Consider the following 12123-nt stretch of genomic DNA (forward strand, 5'->3'; position numbering starts at 1 on the left):
TGGGGGACTACAGTTCAACTAGATAGTTAAACCTCACAGAAACACATTCAGGGGGACTACAGTTGAACTAGATAGTTAAACCTCACAGAAACACATTCATGGGTGACAACAGTTGAACTAGATAGTTAAACCTCACAGCAACACATTCATGGGTGACAACAGTTCAACTAGATAGTTAAACCTCACAGAAACACATTCATGGGGGACTACAGTTGAACTAGATAGTTAAACCTCACAGAAACACATTCAGGGGGACTACAGTTGATGTATAAAACCATGTCTATTTAATATCAGCGCAGGTATTATGGTATTATAGGTATTATATATGGTAATATAGGTATTATCACTGCATAAGAAGGAGGAATGTTCACAAATCAGAACTAGATCGTCCATAAAACATATATTTTATGAGGCATAGGAGAGTAAAGTATTTGAAGCATGATAGAAACTCTCCACTGGTGAAGATATCACCTTAAGCTGTCGTGTTATTTCAAGAGTCTCACGGGGACAAAGCAGCCAGGTGTGAACCTCTGCAGCGTACCTTCTTCTTGCTGATGAGGAGCCGTCTGAGGGCCACCGCTGAGGACTGGCGTCTCCTCATGTGGCGTCGGTACCAGCGCTGGATGGTGACCACAGCCTGGTTCACCTGCTGGATGAACCTGTGGGCAGAAAGCGCAAGAGATTTAAGGAGCCGCATGATCAAATAGGATAACAGTCGCATTAAAAGCATGCTAACCTATGACACTATGTCTCCTGTATACATGTTCAAATATAGCAGGATGTGGGTGAATGAAAATAACTTCCAATAAAGCCTCTTTGGAATACCCATTAAAAGAAATAAAGACAATTAACAAAATTACTTAATGAAATACCCGGACGAGACACCTAATGATGAATGAAACAGAGCTGAGATGGGGCTAAACAATAGCGGCACAGATAGTCCTCCTAGGTGGTTCCCATGATGCATTGCGGTGGCTGTGCGGTGTGCTCACCTCTCTGCCTCTTCCTCGCTGACCTCCCTCCTGCGGGGCTGTGAGGGGCTGCGCAGGGCGTTGTTGTTAGACGCCGACGAGGAGGAGGAGAAGTTCTTCTGGGACTTAGTGAGGGAACCGTTCTCCAAGGAACTCTCATCGTGCACTGTGGCCTTGATTATGTTACTGTATTGGAGGAGGCAGAGACAAAGGCAGAGATAACAGTCATCCTCCCGACAAAGAAAAAGACGAGCGAAAGAGATGGAGAGAGAGAGAGAAAGAGAGAGAGAGAAAGAAAGAGAGATTCTCTTAAGCGTTAATCTTTTGAAGATTGCACATACTTGAAGGAGGGCTTCTGGTTGGAGCTCTTGGGCGTGAGGGGCTTCTCAGAGTAGTTGTTGTGCATGATGGTGGTGACCGAGTTCCCTACTGCACCCTTGTTACTCCTGAGGCATGATGGGGGAAAATAGGGATTATTAAGAGCTAGCAAAGCAGTGCGTGAGGACATATCAGACATCACACACTTATTCATTCATGGCTATACAAGCCTCTGCAAGGTGCTGCCATGAACTCCGGAACTCTGATGCTACACATGTAGCAAGGTCCAGGCACACACACACAGACACACACACACACACAGACACACAGACACACACACACACACACAGACACACAGACACACACACACACACACACACACACACACACAGAGAGAGAGAGCGAGAGAAAGAGATTCCCTCTCGCCAGCCTTGACAGCCAAACAGTGAAAAAAAATCACAGGAATCTGAAACTTCTCTACCTCAGGGCAGTATTGCCTTTTTGATCGACAGCTGAATGAGATGAGAGGTAGATAGAGAGAGACAGAAACTAACCACTGAGCAATGTGCCCAGTCTGCACGCTTTCAGCTCTACTAAGCAGACCTAAGTAGCAGAACCCTCTAGTAGTAGTCCTCCTCTCCCTCTGCTATGGCCTCAAACTGAGGCATGTTAGGTTAGTGTTAAGTGTTAGGTGTTAGTGTTACGTGTTGTGTGTTAAGTGTAAGTTTTAGGGTTAGAGTTAGCCCACCTGTTGTTGGCGGTGAAGTTGGCAGCCAGGGTCACGCCGCTGCTGCCCGGCTCCCTCTTCTTGGGGCCGGTGGGGGAGTCCATGCTACCCACACTTCGGGAGCTACTGGGCAGAGGGAACGCCCGCGGCTGGTCATCCTAGAGGTGGGAAGAGAGAGAGAGGGGGGGGGGGGGGGGGGGGGGGGGGGGGGGGGGGGGGGGGGGGAGGGGGGGGGGGGGGGGGGGGGGGGGGGGGGGGGGGGGGGGGGGGGGGGGGGGGGGGGGGGGGGGGGGGGGGGGGGGGGGGGGGGGGGGGGGGGGGGGGGGGGGGGGGGGGGGGGGGGGGGGCAGAGAGAGAGGGAGATCTCTTAATGTTGAGGAAGGTTTTAGTAAAAATTGGAGAGATAGTGAACAGATGCATATGCATTTTTATTTGCACACACACACACATACACATAAACTACTGCCGTTTCATTGTACCGCAGCTCATTCTCTCGACTACCGGTTACCACTGGTTTGCCATGCCAATTAGCACGCAAAATAACATACATCTAATTTAATCTCTCACTTCGCTTTCGTGGGCACTTTCATGTAGAATGACTCATTGCTGAGTGTATGTGAAATAACAGCAGGTTTCTAAGCACTGGCATCGCTAGCACTTTCCAAAGACTTCATAAATATAGCACAGCTAGGAACAAAGGTGAACTGTTGTTATATAAAGCCTAGCGTGTTAGCTTTCTGTGGGTAACACCGGCCCATTTGCTGACGAGCTGAGCCAGAACAGCAGGGGTCGTGGGCCGCAGGCGGGGGGGCGGGGTGTTGGTGTTGGGGTGCTGCTTTACCAGAATGTTCCAGGTGGTTCGGTCCGGGGAGGCCTTGCTGAGACTGGCTAGTTTGCGGCGGCCGCTCGAGCTGCTGTCGAACAAGGCCAGGAAGTCCTCCGAGCGCTCCTCGCTGTGAAAGAAAACAAGCCCTGTTCATGTCTGATCCGAGTCTTAAAAAGCGATACAAAAAAGTTGGTAACACTTTAGTTAACACAGCCCTCTTTGTATATGAGGAAACTGGCTATACTGCAACAACAGACAAAAAAAGTGACAATTATTAGAATTATACCACTTGGATACACCTAATAATTGATACTTTGTACTAACATAAAACTAGGTTTAGGGGTTACAGTACACAGAGAGTTATGTAACTGCAGAGCATCAATGAGTTGTTGTGTCCAGGTCATTGGTGGGTACGCTGTTCTTGATCATGTAGTTCTAGTCTAATAAGGGCTATGAGATTTCATGACACGGATCAAGCTGATCTCTAATTATTAACGGTATCTCCTGGATCAAGAGCTGTGCTAATGAGCTGATCCTGTTAGCAGATACAGCCTACTGCAGGAGTCTTCATTTACGTAAGGCACCGCACGCCTCCGTTGGCAACCGTAACGCTCTTCTATGCCTGACTTCTCAACGATTACCAGGCACTGCGTAGGTGTGTGTGTGTGTGCTTGTGTGTGTGTGTGTGTGTGTGTGTGTGTGTTTATATGGAGAGAGAACAGATCGGCTCAGTGTGTCTCTTTAAGAGTCTCATTTCAGCCATACCCACACACACACACACACACACGCACACACACACACACACACAAACAGACATGCACAGTAGCTGCAAAGCCAGCCAGCGCTGAGAGATGGAACCATATCTCCGAACGAACCCAAAACAGCTACATGTCCTTGGAAACCTTATCTGTGGGTCCTCCACTAAAGTGCCCTTGTATTTTGTATTGCTTGCAGAACAGAAGTAGGGGGGGGGGGGGGGGTGCTTTGCAGGGTGACAGCTGCAAACATGCACAAACTGTGCCCTTGATTCATGCATGGTATCAGTACTCTCACCAGGTCACACCAGCCCCCTCACAACACACACACACACACACCAGCTTTCCATGGTCAAGACAGACAAGTGGGAGATAAATGAGCACACACACAATCACACACACATATGGCGTTCACACATGGCACTGCACCCTCATTCTCTCTCTGTGTCTCTCTCGTTTGCATTCAGATGCCGATGCACAGCTGATGGCGGCTGGGACAGATGCCTGACGCCTGGGCCTCCCCAGCCCACACACACCCCCTGCTTGCCCTCGGGTCCATTAGCATTCAGCCCGGAGCCTTGCAGGAGCAGCTGAGCCAAGGCTGCTGGCACAATGAAACGCAATCCAATCCACCACTGCATTTTAAAAGACGCACATTCCTACAGAGCCCCCCCCCCCCCCCCCCCCCAGCACACACACACACACACACACTCACACTCTTCTTTACAAGTGGGGAAAGGGCAGGTCACCGGATGACAGCTATGAAGGACTAAGAAGAGAGTGGGGGGGTTGAAAGGAGGGAGGAAGGGTGGGCGGGTGGGTGAGGTGGGGAGTTGGATTGTCTTCTGCTTAAGTCCAGTGTTCAGGCATCCCAGAAGGCAGTGTGTGTGTGTGTGTGTGTGTGTGTGTGTGTGTGTGTGTGTGTGTGTGTGTGTGTGTGTGTGTGTGTGTGTAGCGGGTGCTGGCAGCTGCCAAACAATGGGCTCACCGAGAGCGCACACTTCTCCTTTCACCACTGCACCTCCTGTCCAACCCCCTACCCCCCATTTACCCCACCCCTCACACCCCCATAACCCCTCCCACTCTTGACAAAGCAGGGTAACACACCGTGGCGACAGCACTTCTGCCCCCCCCCCCCACCCCTACCCACCCTACCCTCTCCACCCCTCTATCTTAACACCACTCCCCCTCATTCTGGCCATTCTGATTCAGAAGCCGCCGGCCCACAATGCCCATTGTCTCCTCCAGAGCCCTCCGGAATCTTCCGGGGTGCCAGCTGTTGCTCGGCTCGAGGGGAGAAATGCTGAGACAGCTTGTTAAAGGGACGAGAGGGGGGCAAAGACGTAAGACTGCTCCAAAATCTAAATAGCGATAGATCAGTGGCCTCCTCCTCCAACCCCCCCCACATACAGCCTAACCCCCCCACCACCCCCATACATACATCAAATCACACAAAGATCGCGCGTGTCACTCTTTCAGTGCTCCGCTTGCTTTAAGACACATGCTCAGGCATGCCCTGGTGCACGAATACGACCACGAGCAATGGTAAATACTTCCAATCTTCCCAGTGTTAGGCTACTGCTCTTATCTGCCATTGGTCAAATACCCTAACGAGAAGAGGGCTGATACGCTCACTGCTATCTACAATCTTCAAATGTTATCTAAAAATCAGAAGTAAACGTAAGATTCCAGGAGAGGCTGGCTGAATATAAAAGTTAAATGTGTCCAACGCTACATGATCCCTGATCATGATACATGATGTTATATTTAGTGTCTTTAATACAGTGAACTTAAATGATAAATGATAGGCTACTATCTACATCCTATGTACAGATTATCAAATGTGATTAACTATAAACCTAATCCTGCAAAAACACATAGTAATATAAAAAATATACTATAATAAATAAAGTCATATAATAAATATAAAAAGTATACTGTGCTTATCAGTTAATTAAGCATAAAGTACACAGTAGCGAAGGACACTTAATATATACAGTAGCCCCACACCATACTGAATAATCTCCATCCTCTTGTACGGTGTCCATCACAGAAAGTAGCCAAAACTTTGGGGGAATGTCTTGCTTACCTGAGGCTGACGTGGGCCTGCTGGTTCACCTGGGTGGTGCTGTTGGAGCGCCGTAGGTTCTTGATGGAGCGGGAGCCACTGAATGCAACATCGCCCTGGCAACAAGAGATGGGGTATCATTAGAAACCTTGTACTGTACAGTTACCAAGGTGATGAAGACTTAAATGCTGCGTTGGAGGTGATGCTCGCTAAAGATAGCCGAACTGGGACCTGATGCTGCTTCTGGAACAAACTGCAAAACAACAGGTTTCTGCACACCCAATTACACACTTGTTTGCCCTGATACAGGTTCACACACTGCCCGGTTGATAACAGTCAGCAGAAACCTAATACACCATCCATATAAGTGCTCAACTTTCACTCTCACCAGTGTATTGCGTTTTCCTCTTCCTTCACTGGCCACGGATACCGACACGGAGCGGGAGAAGTATTTGCCCGGGGAGGCACTGCTCGGCCTCTTGGTCACAGAGAGCTGGGAGCCGGTCAGGCTGAGGTCTGGCGCATCCCCTGCTCCTCCAGAGGGAATGGACGTGGGGCTGCGTGTGGTGTGCATTGTCACAAAGTCTAGAGAGGGTGAATGTGTATGTGTGAATGTGAGTATGTGTATGTGTGTGTGTATGTGTGTATGTGTGAGTGTATTTGTTTAAAAAAGTGACAGAAGAGAGAGGGGTTGGAAATCAGAGGTACCACTGTTAAGACCAAACAGATGGGTACATACCAGTCCCACAAATACTCAAAGGATTAAAAGTGAATTAACTGAATTCATAAGGCATTGGCAAATACATGATATTACAAGATTCACAGTCACTGTTGCTGCCAATCCAGCAACACCGTACACCATTATAATACATGCGTAACCTAAAGCGTAGGCTACAACGTAAATATTACATACAGTTACTGCTGCAGCCAGTAAAGATGCTTAAGACGATCATAGCTTTTTGATGACATCTAGTTAATGAAAAACTGCATCACACTATCGACAAAAATGAACCCAGGCCACAGAAAAGCAGTCAGTCTTGTTTTAACAGGAGTATGCAACATTGTTGCCGACGCAGTAGCTAACTATACCTAATCGCAAGCTAATAGCAAACTGATGTTACAGTAGTAAAGTTAACTGACCTGTCAGCACTACCAAGAAAGGTTTTCGTTATAACTTATGTCCATTCAATTCAGTTCTAAAAATGGTTAAGATTGGAAGTCTAATCATAACGTCTTCTTAGGTGAACAAAAACACAAGTCCCATCAATCGGCAAATGGCATCGTTAAACAACAATAATAAACAGTGGTGTTAGCTAGCTTGCTGGCTAGCAATTTAGCGTGTAACATTACTGACGTGTTATTAGAAATATCTACTTGTGTGAACGTCCAACAAGGTACTTAATGTTGCCGATGTTAGCTACGTCGTCCAGCCGAGGTCGACAAAAATGCAAACATTTGATTCAAGATACCTATCCAGTAGACTCGATGACTACCTGCTTGGATGTAAGTCTAGTGACGTTAAGTGCTTGCTAAATCTTGAATCCATACAGTGAAATTGCTTGCTTCCCCCCCATTACGGACCAAGGATGGACCCCCTTCCCAAATACAGCTAGAATCAAATACAAAACAACTCACGACAGAATGCGCAGACCGATAGCCCAGAGGTTGAGAAAAACTCCTAATCTGTTTCAAGTCTTGTGTTAGTCCCAATCTAAGTGTCAGATGGCAAATTTCCGTTTGCGATTTCAGACAGTTATGGACCAACAATACAACATCTTCTCTTAGGCAACGAGAAAACACAAGAACTCCGCCCCTCGAAAGCTGTGATTGGCAGTGAAATCCCTTTACCTCAGGACTACGGATGATCTGATAGGTTGCTGAAAAGTGTTTGTCATGAAAGCTTGGTTGACTTTGCAGGGAGGGGGTGTGTACGGAGGCTAGACAGCGGCAGATGTTTCAGTAATCCGTAGTGGGGGTCATAGCATGTAACTTAATTAACGAGAATGTAATAATTCATGACAAAACAATTGTATTTTATTGTATTCATATAAATTCACTGCCTATGCTCACGTATACAAGAATGAATTCAGTCAAGACAGAAAGCAAGTCATTATGCTACCTATAAGTTGTATGAAAATTCTTAAGACAAAACTAAAGGGACACTGACAAGGAAATATTCAAACAGAGTTATAAGGGAACACTTTATTGACACAATGAGACCTTCAAGTTGGCCTGGTCAAAATTAAGCAATGACAAATTAACTTTGTTACCTCAAAGTTCCCCGTCAATCAAGATGAATTTGCATGAAGAAGGAATAAGGCACCGAAACAAGTTGTTTAGATATTATTGAAAATTAATGTATCTTCTATTACAAGCCAGAAATAGAATATTTACCATTATAAAGTATTATCTAAAACCCAGCATATCCAGAATTTATATGTACAAAACTTAATATTTACAACTCAGAAATGTACTAGGTAGGCCTACCATCCGAAGGGCTACCTAAGGCATAAAAAAGAAATAAGTGCAAGAAATAAAACTGTCATCCCCTAAGTGTGTGTTTTTCATTTATGTAAGCCTGCTGTTAATGTATGTGCTGTATATTGAATGCACATTCAATTTAAATTAAAATAAAAGGTAAACAGACTTTAACAACAAAAGTACCTGCTTTTTAAAACAGAATTAGGAAACAAATGTATAAACAAGAAAAATAACTAATAACTAGTCCTAAGAATTGATAACTTAAGTCTGGTTTGTGCCCGATGGATCAGCCACACATAGCCGCAAATGGTCATGTTTTGAATGCCACTGCAATCTTCCAGATCTCTGCTGCCTTGGCCAGAGTTAATTCCTCTGGTAGAGCATCGAGTTCGGGTGGGGGTGACATGGCCTTCTGCTCCAGATGGGTCTCCAGGGTGGATCTGATGCTGTGAACATAATGAAAGGGACAGAGAGAGAGAGAGATAGAGAGAGAGATGACCAGAGGGAAGGAGGGGGGGACAAGAAAAGAGAGGAGAGAAGCAGTGGAGCAACAGTTAGCATTCTAGCCCATTGTTCTCAGCACACGCATTCCTTTTTACTCTCAGCACCCAGCTGCTTCCTCAATAGGTGACCAGTGCAAGCTGGGATTGACAGATGGCTGCCTGGAGGAGTCAAAGTGCACCGCTCCCGAGTCAAAGGACTTCAAATCCCGACATGGATGCAGAGTTGAGTAGGGCTACTTTGTTGTGATTGAAACCCTGTGTCATGGGGGGATATGATGGCGATAGCCAGTGTGATGCCTTTGTTTTAGTAACAAGGGGTCTTGAGCAATTCCCTTTCAGATACGCAAGTTTTATGGTGGACACACTTCGGCTCAGGGTTTCTTTGTCTGTTTGTGTTTATTTGATGTGTGAGTGCCTCCACTTAACAGCATCTTTTAAATAAATAGAACTACTTCAGCCATTCTTTATAGGCTATATAGAGGGTTCACTTCAAACAAAGGATATTAGAACTGCCATTAGATATGAAAACATTGGCTGAAAGTAACCTGGCCTAGTTCCCACTAGTGTTTGACACCCTGTCAGTTGTTTACTTTCTTAACAGGGTGCAGAGAACCCTGAGTTTCTCCCCCACAACGAATCCTCCAAAAGGTTCAGGGATGGCTGAGTCATCCAGTACTGAAACACAACACTAGACAAACCAACAGACTGGGACCGAGACCGAGACTGAGTTGTAGCAAAGACGGATGCCAGAATGAAAACTGCCTTACTCCCAGTGAGCCGCATAAGATTCTGGACTCTCAGTGTTGGTCTTCAGAAGGAGAATCTCATGTATTTCCCGGGTAAAGAAGCAGACATCAGTCAGGCCCAAGAACCTCCTCACTCCACTCCTGTCCTTTTCTAACAGTTTTTCCCGGAACTCCGGGGAGAGGCTTTGGAAGGGGTCCTATGGAACAAAACATACTTCAGTTAAAGGAAAAAACGAATGGTCCCACTTTCTTTTGAGTAGCCTATGATGGTACAGTGTAGCTCTAATATGAGTACATATTGTTAGACTACTAATCTAACCTCTAATCCTAACCCCAACTGTAACTACATTTTGAAACAACACAGATTTACACTAAAAGTCCACCGTAGTCATTCATTTATACCCATTTAAGTATTAAGTATATTGAACCCAAGGCTACTTAAAATTAAGTGTCAAATCACTGATACATATCACCATCCTGCACAAATCTAATATCAATGTCATTGGGGAGAGTAATGATATGATTTTATCTTGATATTATATGAAGATCCTGAAATAGCTGCCCAGGAGCTCCCACTAGCATTTAAACTCCTACAATAACAATGTAAGTAATCCTTGTATTACAGGCTCAAAAAGTCAAAATGGCGGCTGATGATCAGTTAACTTTCAGATCGATGGCACAGACGCATGGGACCAACAATGGACACCTTCTATTGATTGCCTTCACAGGATATATGACCACTGGGGTCAGGGCATCCCACTGTCTCATTAAAGACATACAACTAAAGGGGATCAATATAATAGAATGTCCAAGTTGTTCCAATTATACATCCATTTTGTTTTCTTCATCACAAAGAAAAATGAAAGACCTACTACTGAGCTTAGGAACAGTAGAATCTTGTCTTGATGACCTATGACATACTGCAAAAACAGCTAACAGTACAGTTCACATTGTAAGAAGCTGTTACATGAAGGTAATCTTTGTACAGCGAAGAATCAAGCCCACATTGATACAGCACTGAATGTGCGGCCTAGAACTTTCTCATTCCATGAAACGCACGGGGCTTGGCACCATGGCGATACCCATTTTATAGGTGACATTTGGGAACACCCAAGGGGAACGACACATTCCTTCTCTTCCAGAGTCTGGCTTCTCTCTTCTCCCTTGCCACAGTTGGAAGTGTGCCCTTCCTTTTCTCACCCCTACTCTCTTTTGTTACTGGTGCCTGAGGGCCCTGACATTATCATGGAGGCCGCATCCATTTCTTTTGTCATTCTGAGGTAATGACTGAGTACGTCATAATGACTCAGCGCCCTCACACACACACACGCACACGCACACGCACACACACACACCTGTCCTCTCCTCAGCATCAGCTCTGATTTCCAGCAGGTAAGGAACTGCCAGGTGGCCACACAGTGCTGCAGGCTGTTCTCCCCCAGCGCCTGTGGAAGATAAAGGGAGATGAGGGACAGAAAGAGGAAGGACAAAAAAGGACATGTTTCTCCATGTTTTGCCCAATAGGCTAAAGCTTTTCATTCAATGGGGGTCTACGATATAGGTAAACAAGGCTCGCTAAAACCTCCTATAGCTAAACTGATAAACCATAGCACCAACACAGTTGCATGGTAAAGTATTCATGTTCCAGGGAGCACAAATGCAGATTCAGATGTATACCTTGATGGCACTAAAAGTATGAGTGAGATTCTAAAGATGAATGGTAGGCACTGGCCATTTTGCTAGGCTAACACCAAATAAACTGAAAACGATTTTGCTGTTGTCAACACATTTTCAGAATCATGGCTGACTTGGGTATGAAGTTGATGCTGTTCCATTCCCAGCATCACTATGTGTTTGACAGTTGTGTCAAAATAATAAATATCAAGTTTAAGCCTGGTGTTAGTTTGCACCTTGGCCATGTTGCTGGAGATCTGTTGGTCCATTCCAAGTGAGTCCCTGAGGTACGGGACCAGTAGAGTGTCCCCTTTGCCACCGGTCTTTCCCAGGAAACGCAGGCCAATCTCCACAGCGAACACAGCATCGCAGACGTCAGTGAAAGACCGCAGCAATACCTTCATGTCTCCAAGCACAGAGCCCTTTAGAGGTTCCTGGAAATGATTTAGCATTTCATTTACACTGACTTCACTGTATGTTTCACTTTCAACTCAGCCACGAATAGATCGACTGTGAAGAGAGAGCATCCCATTTACATCATGTAGGTAGTATATTTACCATTGACAAATTCTACAAATGTCTGGACTACTTTTATAAAACAACTTTCAAATCTCATAGTTGAATGGATAAAAACATTCATTATCTTAGACAAAGGTTTTACCTGGGGTATTTTACGGCTGACATCAGCAAGGACAACAGAGAAATCCTGCTGGTGGCGGTTCAGGTACTTTGAAGTGTCCTGCGATCAAGAAATATATAATTATCCTTAAAGTGCGTTGTAATAACAATACCTATGGACTTAAATGTGGTGTGTTGAAAGGGACAGTATGTAGTTCTATTTCGTTTCTCCTGACCGCCAGAGGCGGTGCTTACAGCACTGGATTTCCATCGCACGTACGTGCAGGTCGAATGTTAATACCAACAAAGTCACCTGTGACCTGGGTGACGTCGTCAATGTGCGCCAGCAAAAAAGGCCGTCCTACCCAGGAAACGCCCTCTTGCATCTTCTCGCGAAAAGCAGGTCAAATTTTCATTCGAGGTAGACGCTGATAGT

The 12123-nt window shown here is 45.8% G+C and overlaps 2 protein-coding genes across 5 annotated transcripts in view; both read right to left on the minus strand.

Moving 5' to 3' along the window:
* cep131 (centrosomal protein 131) overlaps positions 1-7479 on the minus strand; it is a 38959-nt gene extending 31480 nt beyond the window's left edge. For 2 of the 3 annotated variants that reach the window (XR_006151575.1, XM_031561599.2), the window contains exons 1-8: positions 7301-7479; positions 6054-6250; positions 5687-5781; positions 2858-2969; positions 2038-2174; positions 1313-1417; positions 993-1157; positions 542-659 (exon numbers count right to left, since the gene is read on the minus strand). Coding sequence is in view for 2 of the 3 variants with exons in the window: in XM_031561599.2 (XP_031417459.1) it covers positions 542-659; positions 993-1157; positions 1313-1417; positions 2038-2174; positions 2858-2969; positions 5687-5781; positions 6054-6239 (918 nt within the window). In the remaining variant the exon portion in view is untranslated. The remainder of the gene's footprint in view (positions 1-541; positions 660-992; positions 1158-1312; positions 1418-2037; positions 2175-2857; positions 2970-5686; positions 5782-6053; positions 6251-7300) is intronic. The other variant, XM_031561600.2, reaches the window with a different exon arrangement.
* Positions 7480-7677: 198 nt separating this feature from the next.
* rnf213b (ring finger protein 213b) overlaps positions 7678-12123 on the minus strand; it is a 38903-nt gene continuing 34457 nt past the window's right edge. For both annotated transcript variants that reach the window (XM_031561597.2, XM_031561598.2), the window contains exons 54-58: positions 11731-11808; positions 11306-11503; positions 10751-10840; positions 9417-9592; positions 7678-8592 (exon numbers count right to left, since the gene is read on the minus strand). In XM_031561597.2, coding sequence (XP_031417457.1) covers positions 8457-8592; positions 9417-9592; positions 10751-10840; positions 11306-11503; positions 11731-11808 — 678 coding nt within the window. In that variant the 3' untranslated portion in view covers positions 7678-8456. The remainder of the gene's footprint in view (positions 8593-9416; positions 9593-10750; positions 10841-11305; positions 11504-11730; positions 11809-12123) is intronic.

This window comes from Clupea harengus, chromosome 23 (assembly GCF_900700415.2).
Source record: "Clupea harengus chromosome 23, Ch_v2.0.2, whole genome shotgun sequence".
NCBI lineage: Eukaryota > Metazoa > Chordata > Actinopteri > Clupeiformes > Clupeidae > Clupea > Clupea harengus.